The following is a 16,092-nucleotide window of genomic DNA, read 5'->3' on the forward strand; positions in this document are numbered from 1 at the left end:
AACCTACAGTATGGTGAATGACGTCAAGTTGACCGTTCCAAGATGGCGGCCGCATCTACGTGCCTGGAGCGGTCGAATAGGGTGTCTATATATGTCTACGATAAAGAACCTTTATTTTGAAGAGTGCTAGCTGTATAAAGCACAGTTTCATGAGCTGACGTTTATTTCCCACAAGGACAAAGTCCATTGGAAGTATTTGGCTTGTTTTAATTAATTACAAATAAAAAAAAGTATTGTTAAAATTGATATAAAATAATTTTCTTTTACCATATTGCAATTGTTGTGGTTTAGAAAAAAACAAAAAAACAAAACAATAAAACAATAAACCTGGCTACTCCAGTCATCATTCACGTCATGCATAAGAACACCCATTTCTTGTGATACCGTCTCACAACTTTATTGACATTTAGAAGTTATAACATTTATCTTATTCTGAGCATGTCTGTGAACAAATAATGCATACATTTAGAATATTAGGTAATGGTTTTTAAAAAGTGTAGGGATGAGAATGATGCTGGAAGTACAACAAGCCCTTTCTCAACAGTTTACGGCACTGCTAATGAACGAGACGTTCTGTGCTTACATTAACACGGCATGACTGTCTGAGATAGCAGATGCCTTGTGCCACAGCTGAGGGCTGTGTGTGATGTGTGTGTATGCGTGTGTCAAACGACACTCGAGTGGCGGCTCAGCAGAGAAATCTCTAAGCTGGATGAGACATCACATGTCAGTAATCAAAGAGAGGCAGAGAGATTGAGGGTGAGACAGACACTGAGAAATGATGGTACAGGCTTGGCGAGGGAAGGGGGGTGAAGTGAGGGATCGGTAGAGTGATGAGGGATGATGATGATGAAATGATAGGCTGGGGGTTTGGATGCTCAGATGGCTTAAGGCAGCCAATCGGCCCCCCCAGAGAGGTGGGAGCCACAGTGGTGGTCGTGTCTCTGTTTGTACTGCTAAATCATCACACACACACATGCCGCACTCAACCGAATCCATATTTCATGCACTGAAATCTTTTCAAATTTATAGTCACATTCATCTCAAGTGGTCCAGGTTTTCAGTGCATAATACAGAACAAAATAGGGCTTTATATATATTTATTTGTTAATATTCTGAATTAGTTTTTATTTTTCGTTATATGCTTTTGTTATTTTGTTAAAGTGATTTTCTATGATGTATAAGATAAAGTGGCTGAATCATGCACAATTTTATAAGCTGGCTTTTATTTCCCATAAGGACGCAGATCATTGGAGGTATTTGGCTTGTGTGTGTGTGTGTATATATATATATATATATATATATATATATATATATATATATATATATAATGAAATGATAGGCTGGGGTTATACCGTATATGTTTCTATTTTTTATTTTATTAATTGTCTTAAATATATACAAAATATATACAGATGTAGTTTTAGGTCAACTCAAAACATCAAAACAATTTCAATTCAAAATGACTAAAAGTATAACACTAGTAGACTATTATTAAATGTTTAATATAATTTTTTAAAAAAAAAAAAAAAAAAGGTTTTAGCTTTCAACTGAAACCATAATGCAAACATGAAATATCAAACATGTATCAGTTGGTCTTTAAAGGTTTTTGCATTTCATTGTGCTGTTTTTCCATTTGTTTTTCTATATAAACATGCATTTCACGGACATGTTTGACTGCTGTGCTCGCTTCTCTTTTCGTGCAGCAACTTGCACATGAAACGGCATTCCAAAAATGCACATCTCAAAACCTTTAGTTTTTTCCCATTCTGCTGCCCACGTTCCATGTTTTTCCCCCTCACACTGTTATTTTCTTTTTTCCCTGTATACCACAAAGTATATAGTGTAGTAAGCATATGCCATTCCAGACTTACTTCTTCTAGTACCCTGTGAGCATATAGTAGACTTGTTACAAGTAAATTCTTGCAAGCATTTTTTTTTCTGAGGTTTGCAGTATTGAAATGTTCCCTCCCTGCAGCCCAGAGCTGAATACGCTAACTCCCAGAGCAATGTCTACCGCCCCAACACTCTGTTTCCCCCCTTTTTTTCTCACCACCCCCTCAGTTTACACCCACGATGCTTTGGATTTTCAGAGACTCAGACTGATTACTGATGTATAAGATGAAGTGGCAGTATCAAGCAGAGTTTCATGAGCTGGCTTTTATTTCCCACAAGGACACAGATCATAGTATTTGGCTTTTTAAAACTGTTTATTTGCTAGTACTCATTTTCATAATTTTCTTCTTTAATCCTTCTGAAAATCTTGGATTAGGTAAATTATTTGGCTATCATGTGGATATTTGATTACTTTGTCTCTAGTTAAAGAAATAATTCACCCCAAAATGATTTTGTTGCAAATTTTGATTATACTTATGTATTTCTTTTGATGTATTTCTTTTTCAAGCCCGAAAAATGGCAAATCACCAAAACAAGGTGCAAAAACGTAGTCCATATGACAGCTAATGATCCAGCGTGATAACATTGAACACACGGCGCGATGAGGCATGTGTTCAACGTCATCATGCTGGATCTGGATCAGCGCTTGCGTCGCCATGCGCTTGCATTATGTACTGTCGTGAACACACATCCACAAGAGAAACAGTAGAGATGAAAATGTGGAATAAAATCGTTATTTTTGTTTTCTTTGCGCAAAAAGTATTCTCGTGGCTTCGTAAAATTACAGTTGACAGACTGATGTCACATGGACTACTTTGTCGATCATCTTGGTACTTTTCTGGACCTTAATCGTGTAAGGACCCTTATTGCTGTCCATGGGAGTGTCTGAGAGCTCTCAGATTCAAAGAAAAATACCTTAATTTGTGTTCCAAAGATGAAGATGAGGTCTTACGGGTTTGGAACGACATGAGGGTGAGTAATTAATGACAGAATTTTCATTTTTGGGTGAACTATCCCTTTAAAGGCTTAGTTCACCCAAAAATGGCGATTTTGACGTTAATTTAATTAATGACTTTCGTTCATCTTCAGAACACAAATTTACGTTCAAGTCCCAGAAAGGTAGTAAGGAGATTGTTAAAATAGTCCATATGACATCAGTGTTTCAACCTTAATTATATGAATGCGAGAATACTTTTTGTGTGCAAAGAAAGAAAAAAAAAAGTGATTTTGTTCAACAATTTCTTATCTTCCTTCCTTACCCCGCATTTGTGGTTCTCTTGTGAACGCACGGCGACTGACATGGATGAGAAGAAATTGTTGAATAAAGTTGTAATTTGCGCACAAAAAGTATTCTCATACCTTCATAAAATTAAGGTTGAACTACTGATGTTACATGGACTATTTTATCAATTTCTTTATTACCTTTCTGGGCCTTGAACATGTCAGTTCCGTTACTGTCTGCAGGATCAGAAAACTCTGACTTCATCAAAAATATCTTAATTTGTGCTCTGAAGATGAACGAAAGTTTTCGGGTTTGGAACGACATGAGAGTGAGTAATTAATGATAGAATTTCCACTTTTGGGTGAACTATCCCTTTAAGCTAAATTCCGATTATGACAGATACTGAACAAATACCAATGAACCAGTGGGTTTCCAAATTAGAGTGAATTCACCTAAAAATTAAAATATGCTCAGGCCATCCAAGATGCAGATGAGTTTGTTTCTTCATCTGAACAGATGTGAAGAAATTCAGCATTACATCACTTGCTCATCAGTGGATCCTCAGTAGTGAATGGGTGCCATCAGAATGAGAGCCAAACAGCTGTTCTATTCAACTTTTTCTGCTCCTCTGTGACACTTCCTGCAAGCGCGTTCATGAGTTCAGTAGCAGAGCACGACGCAAGCACGCCTCAGATGACGCATGACATAAACGCTTGCAGGAAGTGATACGGAGGAGCAGAAAAAGTTGAATAAAGTCGATATATATATATTTTTTGCACACAAAAAGTGTTCTCGTTGCATCATAAAATTCAGATTGCACGTCTGATGGCAGATGGACTGCTTTGACTACGTTTTTCATACTTTCATGGACCTTGACAGTGCAATTTACTATGCAGTCACAAGCCTCCCGGTTTTCATCTAAAATATCTTAAATTGTGTTCCGAAGATGAACGAAGCTTTTATGGGTTTGGAACGACATGGGGGTAAGTGATTAATGACAAAATTTTCATTTTGGGGTGGAGTATCCCTTTAAGTATTTTACATTTTTCAAGTATGTACTTTACTGGAGTAACCTTAGTTTTATTTTGAGTAACTTTTACTTCACTACATTCCAAAGCATAAGATAGTACTTTTTACTTCACTACATTTCATAAAACATATCGTTACTCCTTATAATATATCACGTGCTCCGAGACGCAGAAGCGGTGTCTGATTCATGAACAAACTGATTATTTTCAATGAATCAGTTCAATCGGTTCACAAATCGCACCAAATGATTCATTCACAATTTGATCCGATTGCAGCTGTTCTCGAGTCGACAACTCACTAATTCAAATGATTCGTTTAGTGTGAGTCTCCAGTGAACTCACAAGTAAGAACCGGGAGATCTTGTGAGCGCGCGCGACTGATACTATGAAAAGCAAGTTAATGTCGAATTTTAGGATTAATTATTGTAACTGAAAATCATATTTAGGTCAAAACTGTAAATTGTTTGTGAACTAAATCTGCTGTAAAGGGTGATCTATTTAAACCCACTGAAATTCTTGAATGCAGACAGATCGACATCTGTGTCTCTATGTTTTAGGTTAAGAAAACACAGCATTAAAATAACACAGATTAAATAAAATAACTCATGCACATTCATATTCCCCGCTGCTGTAATGTTAGCAGTTTTATTAAAATGCTACGCATTTAGCCCTATGTGATGTCTGTTTTTATATTGTTTCTCAACAGTATACATTTTTATATTGTTTAGATCAACTAGCCTAGTAGACAGAAATGAATGTTTATTCATAACCATACTGAAAATAAGTAAATATTGTTAGCTGATGCTAACTGTCTAGCTAACAATCTTGCTGGTACTAAGTTGAGGGAATTTTTAGATATAAAGTCCAAATATTTTTATTCAACCACCTAGATAGATGACATCTGAGGGAAAAAGAAAGGATGTGATGTTCAAAACATGGTAACTACAGTAATTATAAAAGTGGGAAGTGATGCCCTCTGGGGGCATTTGGCCAGGGGTGTTTTTACACCACAGACAAGGTTTGAGAAGAAACAAAATCATTATGAAAATATACTTATATTTTCCTTAAAATGTTCTTCATGACTTCAGGCCTTATTCTCATGTCATATATAACTGTGACGTTCTGCAAAACAACATGCTTTAAAACACTTTTTTCTTACTTGTGAAAATTAGATAGTCAAATCTGTTTTCTCTCTGGTACATTGCAATGTAAGCTTCACAGTAAACATTGCTACATCACTCTCGTCAACGTAGTCCATATCAACAACAAAAATATATCTTGACTCCATATAGTGGTTATTTTGGGAAAATCCCAGGTATTTTGAGCAGTAGGATTATAAAAATATGTGCTAATATGAAATTAACTTAAGTAGCCTATATAAAATTGCAAAATAAATATATCTATCAGTACTTAAGTACATAAAAAATCGAGTACTTTTGTACTTTCACTCGAATAAAATTGAAAAAGCAGTACTTTTACTGGAGTAATATTTTACGTATCTGTACTTTTACTCTAGTACTTGATTTGTGTACTTCGTCCACCACTGCACCTTCAACACCTCTCCTTTTTATTCTAAAGATGAGATGTAAGTTGCTTTGGAAAGAAAGTGTTTGCTATAAGCATAAATGTAAATGAGAGTTGTAAGGAAATCCAGAGCTGAAAATTGGAATTATTTGACTCCAGCATCAGTGTAAACCCTCAGGGAGGAATCACACACTGCCACTGCAACCGACAAATAAAAATGTGTTAACAGAAGTAACATGTCAGGCTACGTCATTTCAAACAACCGTGTTCAAGTACCTGACTTACTTTTTCTGTAAATAAGATGATGTTTTGGGATCCTGGGATGATGTTGTTCTATTTTCTATAACGTGCATCTTTTTTCATCTTTTCTCCCCTGTGGATTCATTTTGGTATTGGTGGCATCCAAGTCAACACTAAAATTATTTCCATGTCTGAATTATTTATTTTAATAAAGTGAATAGTTCACGTTGCGTAGGAGGATTACTGACAGCTGACAATAGTTTAATCTATGTTAGGGATTTAGAGTGACAATTTATTGTTAACTTACTTGAAAATTTATATTCAAACAATTCCCATCATCACGTGTACTGTATGATTACGGTTTTCACACAGCTTGTTTTGCACTGTTCAGATGAGATAACTGTTTTGAAATGAATCAAGTAGGGGAAGAATGTGAAAAAAAGAAAAGAAAAAAGATTTATTAACCATGGGAAAATATTAATTCTTCTAAAATGTCTTTTTAGGCTGCCAAAACTGTGCCTTTACAATTACATGTTCCATCTGCCTCTTCCTCTTGCCAAATTAATTTAGGCCACTTTTGCTAATGCCCGGGCATTCAGATGACAAACTGGCAGCATAAGCAGCAGGAAGAGGCTGCAGGAAAGAGGAAATAAAGGCAGACCTAGAGTTTACCTTAAATTCGACCTTGATGAGACTGTTTGTGTGACTCCAGCAAGGATTTTCAATTCAGATGCTAAATCTTAATCAGTTTGACCATAATTTAACCTTTTATTTGAGTGTTTTACTATTTTATTTTATTATTATTTTTATTATTATTAAACAAATGTGTATTGGATATGAAAAAGCATAAGGCCTTTTGTTTAGTTGACCAATAAATGTTTATGAATCTAAAGCAAAATTTTTACACATATACTGAGCACATCTGTCAAGCCCAAAAAAGAAACTGTATTTATATAAAATAAATGTATTTATTATTCATTCATTCATTCATTCATTCTGTCTTGGTTGTATTTCACTTTTTTTCATACAGTTGTCATACAGTAGTTTTGTGTGAGGAACAAACCAACCTTATTATTTGGTTTGTTTTTATTCAAAGCTGTGGGTTCAAAAGACTTGGAAATACTGCACATGAATCATATATACTACTTAGTTATTTTTTTATTTATTATTCACAGAGAAAAAATGACAGCATACGGGTTTGGAAAGTTTATTAAAGGTCTGTTCACATAACTATATCAGCATCCATACCATGCGTGATAATGTTCTGTTTATTATAAATGTGTGCTGCAGTTATATTGTCTGACACTTTAAAAGTTCAAGCTCTTTAAAGCAGGATGGATTTTGTTTGTGTTGTCAATGTTTTTATCAAATATCAGCTGAAGAAAAAACAATCATCGTGAAAGTGTTTCTAGAAATATTGTTCCTCTTTGACGTTATTGTTATAGTTGTGACATGGACTCTGCTATTCTTTTACATTTAGATTGATTTGTAAAACTATTGCTTTATCATGATCGTTATAGCTATTGTTGTGATTGGTCTGTAAATGGTGACAAAATGTCAATCGTTGATTGAACTATTTCTTTAACTTTTGGTCCAACAATAGAGTCATTCTGTCACTCTTTTTATCTATACACGTTCTTATCTCTCCTTCAGGGGTGGAATCAGGTTGGAGAGGCTGGTACCATCTGTGTTACTGCTGGAGTGCCGAGTTAATAGCCCCACAGTAGATCAAACACACAGCACTGAAGTCAGCTCGAAGAGCTTACACACGCAGCCATTTCCACACATTCTCACATGCAATAGCAATGCTGGTTTGCCTTGATGGATGCCGGTCAATTTGTGGATATTAAGCGCGAGACTCACTGCATGGCTATCTGGGAGGATGAAGGGAAATAACTGTATGGGCTTTTTTTTTTTTTTTTGAATGGTTTCTTGTCTCATGAAATTGATTCAATATAAGATTTTAAGGGCAAGAGTCATCTGAGAAGCAAAACTAATATTTTTGTAATGCAACAAAAGTGGTGCTTGAAATTGATTGAAATCAATTTATACAATAGGTTTGCACATTATGGAAAATTGTGGATCTCTGTGAACTAGGCGTAACCCTAGTTCACCAACTACCTCAAAATGTAATACACATTGTATTAGTACGGAACCTCATAGAAGTGGTAATATTGTCTTCCTTGCTCTAGCCAAATTGAGAAATGCTGGTTCCAGTTTGTGCTTATTTAGATGACTAACCTCTTCATAAAATTATGTAATATAAGTGTAAAAATGCAAATAAGAATATGTAAACAAATACACATAGAATTAAAAAGATTGATTTATAGATGACTCAACAGTAACTTTTTTATTTTTTTATTTACTAGAAATATTTATTTTAATCATTTTTTTCTTTACAGAAAAACTGCAACAAACTGTACACTCCAAAAAAAAAGTCAGTCTTTTTTTTTTTTTTAAGATTTACACAGCTCATTACACAATTAATAGTAAAATTCCATCAAAATTGAGTTGAATAATCCTTATTTTAATTAAATAATTAATTAAGGATTGTTCAATTATTAAATTAAAATACGTTAGTATTATTAACTTCAATTTGATTTTACTATTAATTAAGTAAATAAAAAAAGGATTAATTCTTTTTGAATGTATATTATACAGCTGTAATGTAACTCCCATGAATTCATGATTGCATACGATGCGAAACATTACTGTTTGTAGTTTTAACACATTCATAATGATGCTTTTATTCATAATGATGCAGCCATACAGTCACAAAGTAAAAATATCTTGGATTTATTTTTAGAAGGTTGCATGTAGACCTTAACACTTGACACACTTACCTCAACTAAAAATAATGACAAAACAAAGCAAAACAAAAAAGTCAGCAAACATTGAACCAAACCTATAAAAGTACCTGCATAATTTATTCATGCTGCATTTTATTCTTGATGCATGCTGGGAACTCGCAAACCTTTGTTCAGACTAGTTCTGTTTGACTAGTTGGGTTTATGTAGCTTCAAATAATTTACATTTATTAGTATTTGTGACTCAAAAGGTCCTGTAAACTGGAAAATATGCAGTTTCTTATTTTAGAGTGTAGTACATGATACTCCAGGGAGGGTGGAGTCATGTTATCAGAGTATATTCGTTCAAATAAAACAGCTGCTGGATTATGGACACAGGTGTTATTTAGCCAAGGTCACAGCAGGTAAACTGCTGTGTGTGTGTTTGGTCAACACAGAGTTGATTTTTAAATCAAACCTTTCTCATCCCACAGATGTCTGTAATGGGTGTGCCATTTATTAAACAACAACAACTAATCTCCTCTTTGATACGCCAGTGTTTTGACTGAAATGGCAGAAAGCAGCGTCTTTCAGTATTAGACTTTCAAAGCATTTCAAAGATCAAACACTATTTTAACTGAGATATTCACTCTTTAGGCTTTTATGTCAGGGATATTATTAAAATATTTGGGATTACTTGTGGGTTTAATTGTCAGGTTCAGTTAGATCAATAATTTCATGAAGTAGTCCCAAATGTAAAGTTGAACTTTTCAGGGCCCCAAAAGAACCCTGAAATTTCTATTTAATTTCCAGCTAATTATTATATTAAGAAGTATAGAATGTATAATAAATGTAAAGTTAGTATCTTCTTAATGAAAGTTATTATGAGGTTTTATTCAAGAAAATTCTATTTAGAATTTTCTTGAATAAACTCAAACCAGGGACCCCAACTAAATATATATATATATATATATATATATATATATATATTTAGCTGGGGTCCCTGCGTTGGCTGAGAACCTTGTTTGGGACATTTTGGGTCTACTGAGGATCAAGCATTACTTTGGTTACTTTGAGTTATTTGAAGGGCAAGTTAGTTCATAATTTTATTGTTATCTCAAATAAATTAATCATAAGCCTAATTACGTGTCATCAGTATTCTGATTATTGAGCAGTATTAATCATTCAAAAAGGCTTGTCTAAAACCCTCAAAGAATATGTCCTTGTCAAATGTTACTTGCGTGAACATCAATTATGATTCATATCAGGACCGCAAACGGGACACTGTGAAATTACTATCTAGTTTATCTGCAAAGTTTGGCTGGTGCTCTGTTACTCTTAGAAATACTCTCTTCCCTCAAAGAATAGAAAGGTTTGGTGGCATTTGCATCACATTTTGATATACATCAGTTTGATAAGCTCTTTATGAAATATGGACCATATTTCCAGTGTGAATTATTGTCATGGGGCGGCTTGTGAATACGCTCGTGAATCGCGGTTGGCTTCTTCGGGACACTGCACAGGTAGGGCAGATTTTGAATTAGCCAGACAGTTGCACCATTAAAAATGTGCAATTGGGTGACCTTGCCGGATTTGATTTAGTGTTTGGTTAATAGTACTTGCAGTGCAATTCAGACTTGTTAAGAGCTCGGGTAATATTTCGATTAAACCCTCTGCTTTTGCTCATTTTTAATTCATAACATGCCAGTAAGAGTGCAATTAATATTCAAAGAATTCACGACATTCCCTGGAAGTGAGATCACACTTGAGCAGAGCGTGGTAGAAGTGAGCATAGGAGTCTAAAGGCATAAGTGATGCAGTTCTTCCACTGACAAACCATGAACCCTGAGGCACAACTGCAAACTATTTGTAATGAAATAATCTTGTCCTGTTTGATATGCCAGCTTAGAATACAGTAAATCAACCACAAGGTTGTTTGTGAGGTAAGGTCTTGTACAAAATGTACCGTGGAAGTACTATGGTGCAACACCATGGTACTTGATTACCATATTTGTAATTTATAGTAACCTGCACTGAGGTTGTTTTTCAAAGTGATTTCAAGCGAGGTTAGTTGTCAATTTAAAGTGGTTCCACTAAAATGTCATTCCAGAAGGCTGATGATAACAATTTTGCACTATGTTTGTCATCAATAAACTCAATTTTTGCTATATTTGAAATTATAGTTATTGCTGCAGTCTTTTTCTGCAGTCAAACAATGTATGATAGACTCACTCATCTGGATCTGTGCCTTATATAATCTAGCCCCAAATGGCTAAAAAGTACATCAAATATTTGAGTGTGAAGACTGTGTGATTGAGTTATATCCTGGACTGCTCTCTAAATACAAAACTCTCTTCGAGTTGTCAGAGCTGTGCCGCTGGGGATGGTCCACGTGTTTGTGTCACATAAAAGCCGCTGGGCTCTCAAGGGGACACAAGTTTGATGCCCTGATTGCATTCCCCTCTCTCTCATTTTGGCTGCTACTTTAATTATTTACTTGAAGTACTACCTAAAAGAAAGTAATTACCTAAAAAAAGCACAAAACTAGAGAATAACTTCTGCATAAATATAATGACTTTCACAATATGTTTGTATGCAAAAAAAAAAAAAAAAGATTTACAATGCTGAATGCTTTTTTAAATGCTATGCATTAAAAATAAGGTTCTATTAGTTAACGTTAGTTCATAACTAAAATTAACTACCAATCCATTCATTGGTTACAGTATTCATCATTCTACAAACTGGCTAACTGTTCATTGTTAATTCATGTTAGCTTAAGTCCATTAAATAATGTTAACAGAAACTTTTAATTTTAGTAATGTATTAGTAAAATCATTAAATAAGATTAATAAATGCTTTAACCCCCATTGTTAGTTCATGTAAACTAATGTATTGTAGTTGACTAATGTTAACAAATGAAACCATTTTGTAAAGTTAATGCGTCTTTTTTATCATACACACACAAATGATCTCAATTAATTAATTAAATCCCCTATAGTCCCACATGTGACTTCAGTATTTTTATTAATTATTTACTATTTTTAGAGTTTAAATATTTAAAAAAAAATCTATTAATCTATGTATTTATTTATGTATGTATCTTTAATGAAAATGTGTTTTGTCTTGTAGTTACTGGCAGAGATTTTCAGTTGTTTTAAATAATATTAAATCATTTAAAAACAAGGAAAAACGTCAGTTACGCTTTATTTTAAGGTCCAATTCTCACCATTAACTACGACTTTTGCCACAATAAACTCCTAATTTGCTGCTTATTAATAGGTAGTTGTTAAGTTTAGTTATTGGGTAGGATTAGCGATGTAGAATATGGTCATGCAGAATATGTGCTTTATAAGCACTAATAAACAGCCAATATGTTAATATTAGGCATGCTAATAAGCAACTAGATAATAGTGAGAATTATATATATATATATATATATATATATATATATATATATATATAAAACAAATAACAAAAAGACTAATTAAAATCTCACTATGAAGCATACTTTAGTAGTCTGAATGTCATTGGCTTTTAATTGACATTGATCTTGTTTTGATGGTTGACAGTTTGTTCTGACAGATATAGTGATTGATGTTATTTGAAATGATAATAAATGGTTCTGGGAGACATTTTTACATCACAACATAATTAAACAATAATTAGATCTGTTTTTGTTTATTCAGATGCATTGAGCATGGATGAGATGCACATTGTTAATCTTTGCAGCTAGAGATTTACAGAAGCAGCCCAAGGTCACCTTGAGAGTTTTGTCAGAGTAGTGATGACTATCTGAGCGAAGGGACTTCAGCGTCTTGGCATGGACCCAATACTCAGCGTTGACAGCAGGCAATTACACAAATAAGAAAGGCACGATCTTTAAATAGAACCAACGTAATATAACGGAACAGAGCAATTCCAGACGTGTCTGTCAGTTTGTGGTGACAGACCAAATATTAGGAGGCTGGCCGCCAGTTTTATTGAAGATGCTGCTCGGCTCGTTCTCTCATCTTGCAGAGCTTTGCATTAGTGGTCCAGTCAAAGCATGAAAAAGAGAGACACCCCTTGCTGATGGACAGCCAAGAGTCTCATCCAATCAGAGCGCAGAGGGGGCAGGCCGTTCCCTTCTGCCAGCCCGCTGAGCGCGCTCTGCTTATGAAAATAATCAATGGGAGCTCAGTCTCTCTGCCGCTTTAACTTGTGCTGGATTTAAATTGCCTCCACTCCACTCCATGCCTATCCAAGGGTGAAAATAAGCCGTTTTCTGCTGTAATTACCCGGTGATCAAAGAAACAGCAAACAGAACACAGGTGGTTGTGTTTCTGTGCAGAAGAGCAAAGGGAAAGGAAGAAACACCAGCTGCTGCATCCAGAGAACAGTTTGAAGAATGTGCAATCCTGCCTGCTTTATCTTCACGGTGTGGCTGATTGCTCTGCTTGTCTATCCAGGTACTGTTCTCATCTGCTTTATGCATGCTCAAGCTGGGGAGACAATATTTGCTTAAATCTGAACTGGGATATGGGGGAGGGTGGATGTATTTTAGGAACTAAGCAAGTCTTCTTTAAGCGTGGTGCATTTCAAATGCGATCAAAGTTGCAAGAAGTGGATTTCTGCGAGGTGGGATGCTTTAGAGGTTGAATGTAGCGTGAGGGTGATTTTTTTACCCTAGGGGCATCCCAGAGGAATGTCGAAACTCACTTCAGGTAGGCTAATCGAGAATGACAGTGGAGACAAACTGAACGGAGTAAGCACAAACCATCACGCAGTCACCGTTTACTCGCTTCCATGAGTCACATCAGAGGACGAGGAGTGCTCTTTCTGCATTTTGATAAGCTCATATTTGCAGGGTTTCCAGTAAAGGCGGAAATTGAAATGTCATTTTTTACTATCTGTACTTTTGATTTAAAGGAAAGTACTTTTTTTATATGGAGGATTTATTTATGAATGATGTGAGGGCATATTGCATGCTTTAAATTTCAAAGTCATTGTAATGGTTGTCTTGAGTTTATGTGCAAGTGTTTTTGAAAGTAATAAAAAGCTAGGTTGCTCTCTACAGGTAAAATATTGGTCTTTTAGGCTACGGGGACATTTGAAGCATACAACTGCAAAGAAGATTTAAAAAAGATGAAAAAGGCATGAATATGAGTCGTGGTCACAATAATTGAAATTTGAACTTGAAATTCTTCGCATTCACACAGAAACGCACACACACAGATCAATACTCAATTTTAAAAGAAGTAAGGTTTCTCTTATTGCAGTAACCTCTTTGAGAATTGCTGTAGTGATTGCAAAAGTAGAAAATGAACAAATAAAAGCAGAAAAAGTCCTACTATCAGGGTCATTATGCTCCATTCACAAAGGTCTTTCGGTATGTGCTGCATTATATGATTTAATAAATTACCTCTTCCTTCCAGGTTGCCTAATTAATAGACTCAGCTAGTGGTTTAGAGAGGTAAATACCTCAGGACTGGAGCCACCGGTTTGATATTTTTAATCACAGGTGGTTGTTTGCTTTGACTTAATTAGCAAACTGCCAAAATGTGTTGGCTAACCATCAAACGGCGGCCCCTGTTTGATCACAGTTAGGCCTTGAGCTGTGATTTAATTTCATAATCAACGGGAACCAAAGAAATTATATAAATAACTGTGAACCCCAAAAACACTTGGATCATTGCTTTGCAAATAAAAATCAAGTCATAAGTCTTAACTTCAATTCTGAACTAAATTAACTTTAGAAATAACCTGATCTTGATTCAACAGGTCTTGAATAAGGGGTCATATGTAGTAGTAGTAATAATAATAATAATAGTATGTAAAAATTACATTTGATTTATTATTATTATTATTATTTATTTTTTATTTTTCCAGTAGCGCTCTTAAAAGGATAGTTACTAGTGTAGGGTTTTTAGTTATATATATATATGTATTCATTTATTTATTTTATAACACAGACAATTGGCTCAAAGTTCTGTTCTGGGGTTTCCTGCCCCTGTCATGCAAAAGCAAGTCAGATGAATGTGAATGCTAACAGATATATCTCTCCAGTATTATCGTGGTCTCCTCACACTGTATAGCAGACATTTTTAGTGACGTCATAAGAAGATTGTATTTTTTCCACCCCAATCCACACTTTTCTAACAAACTGCTTTGCATCTGAAGATTAGATTTGTCTGCTTAGTCTGCCTCTTTGTGTCATCAGTTTAAGTTATGCAACCATGATTAGTCTAGTCAGATCTGTGGTATTGTAAAACTTTGACTTAACTTATACTTACATACCAATGTACATTCCTGAATAATTCAGCCATACGTTGACCATCTGAAAACCAGTAATTGCCTAAAGATTTCTGCAAAGTTTTGGTACTTAAAGCATGTTATTTTCAAAGTCTCAATATGCTTTTGAGCAGTAAACTTTGATGGCCCCCATTAAAGTTTCATTTTGAGTGTGGTACATCATCCCTGTTGTAACTTTCAGGCCAGTGAGATTGTTCCACCCACAGAAACAATAGATTTATTGTCAGCTGTAAACAATATAAGTAATTCATTATGATTGACAGCTCAGTGCTTCTGGAAACTCATGTTTGCTCCCTCAGCCTTTGGAGGCATAATGAGCCTTGAAATAACATCTTTCAGGCACTCAGAAACATCTTACAGAATCACTCTGACAGAGGCTGATGGTAATATATTTATGGAGTAAACAAAATGCAGATTACTGCTTCTCAACAATATCAAAGTCTGAGATAGTGAAGATGACAAGACCTCGATCAGAATAAAATGCGATGCACTTGGCATGCTAGTTTTCACACATGGTTCTGTAGCTGGCCCAGACTCGATCCAGAGTTATCTGGTCAAAACTTTCTCAAAAATCAGTGGCGCTGATGGATCAAATGACTTTTCAATGACACTGTACACTGTGCTAAATATTTTGCAGCTGCTGCAGGGCTTCACTTTACAGTTTTTGATTCTGTATTAATGGATCTATTAATCAAACTGGCAGCTAAAGGACACATGCGTTCTTACCGTTCCAGTTTTCTCTTGGTTTCATGACAAGGTTTTTTTTTTTTTGTGGTGTTGTTCATCAGCAACAGTGAAGCGAACAAGTGTAAGAAAGTATGTGAGAGTTATTCACAAAAAGCTGTGATCTCTTGGGATAAACGACTAAGAATATTCAGTCACACTTTATTTTAAGATCCAATTCTCGCTATTAACAAACCATGAACTATGACTTTTGCCTCAGTTAACTCCTAATTTGCTGCTTATTAATATTTAGTAAGGTAGTTGTTAAGTTTGGGCAGGATTAGGGTTGTAGAATATGGTCATGCAGAATATGTGCTTTGTAAGTACTAATAAGCAACTAATTACTGTAAGAATTAGTCCCTATACTAAAGTGTTACTGAAT

The 16,092-nt window shown here is 35.0% G+C and overlaps 1 protein-coding gene across 1 annotated transcript in view; it reads left to right on the top strand.

Moving 5' to 3' along the window:
* Positions 1 to 12,905: 12,905 nt before the first annotated feature.
* opcml (opioid binding protein/cell adhesion molecule-like) overlaps positions 12,906 to 16,092 on the top strand; it is a 153,247-nt gene continuing 150,060 nt past the window's right edge. The window contains exon 1 of the mRNA XM_058790260.1: positions 12,906 to 13,144. Coding sequence (XP_058646243.1) covers positions 13,084 to 13,144 — 61 coding nt within the window. The 5' untranslated portion in view covers positions 12,906 to 13,083. The remainder of the gene's footprint in view (positions 13,145 to 16,092) is intronic.

Source organism: Onychostoma macrolepis, chromosome 10 (assembly GCF_012432095.1).
Source record: "Onychostoma macrolepis isolate SWU-2019 chromosome 10, ASM1243209v1, whole genome shotgun sequence".
In the NCBI taxonomy this organism is placed as follows: Eukaryota; Metazoa; Chordata; class Actinopteri; order Cypriniformes; family Cyprinidae; genus Onychostoma; species Onychostoma macrolepis.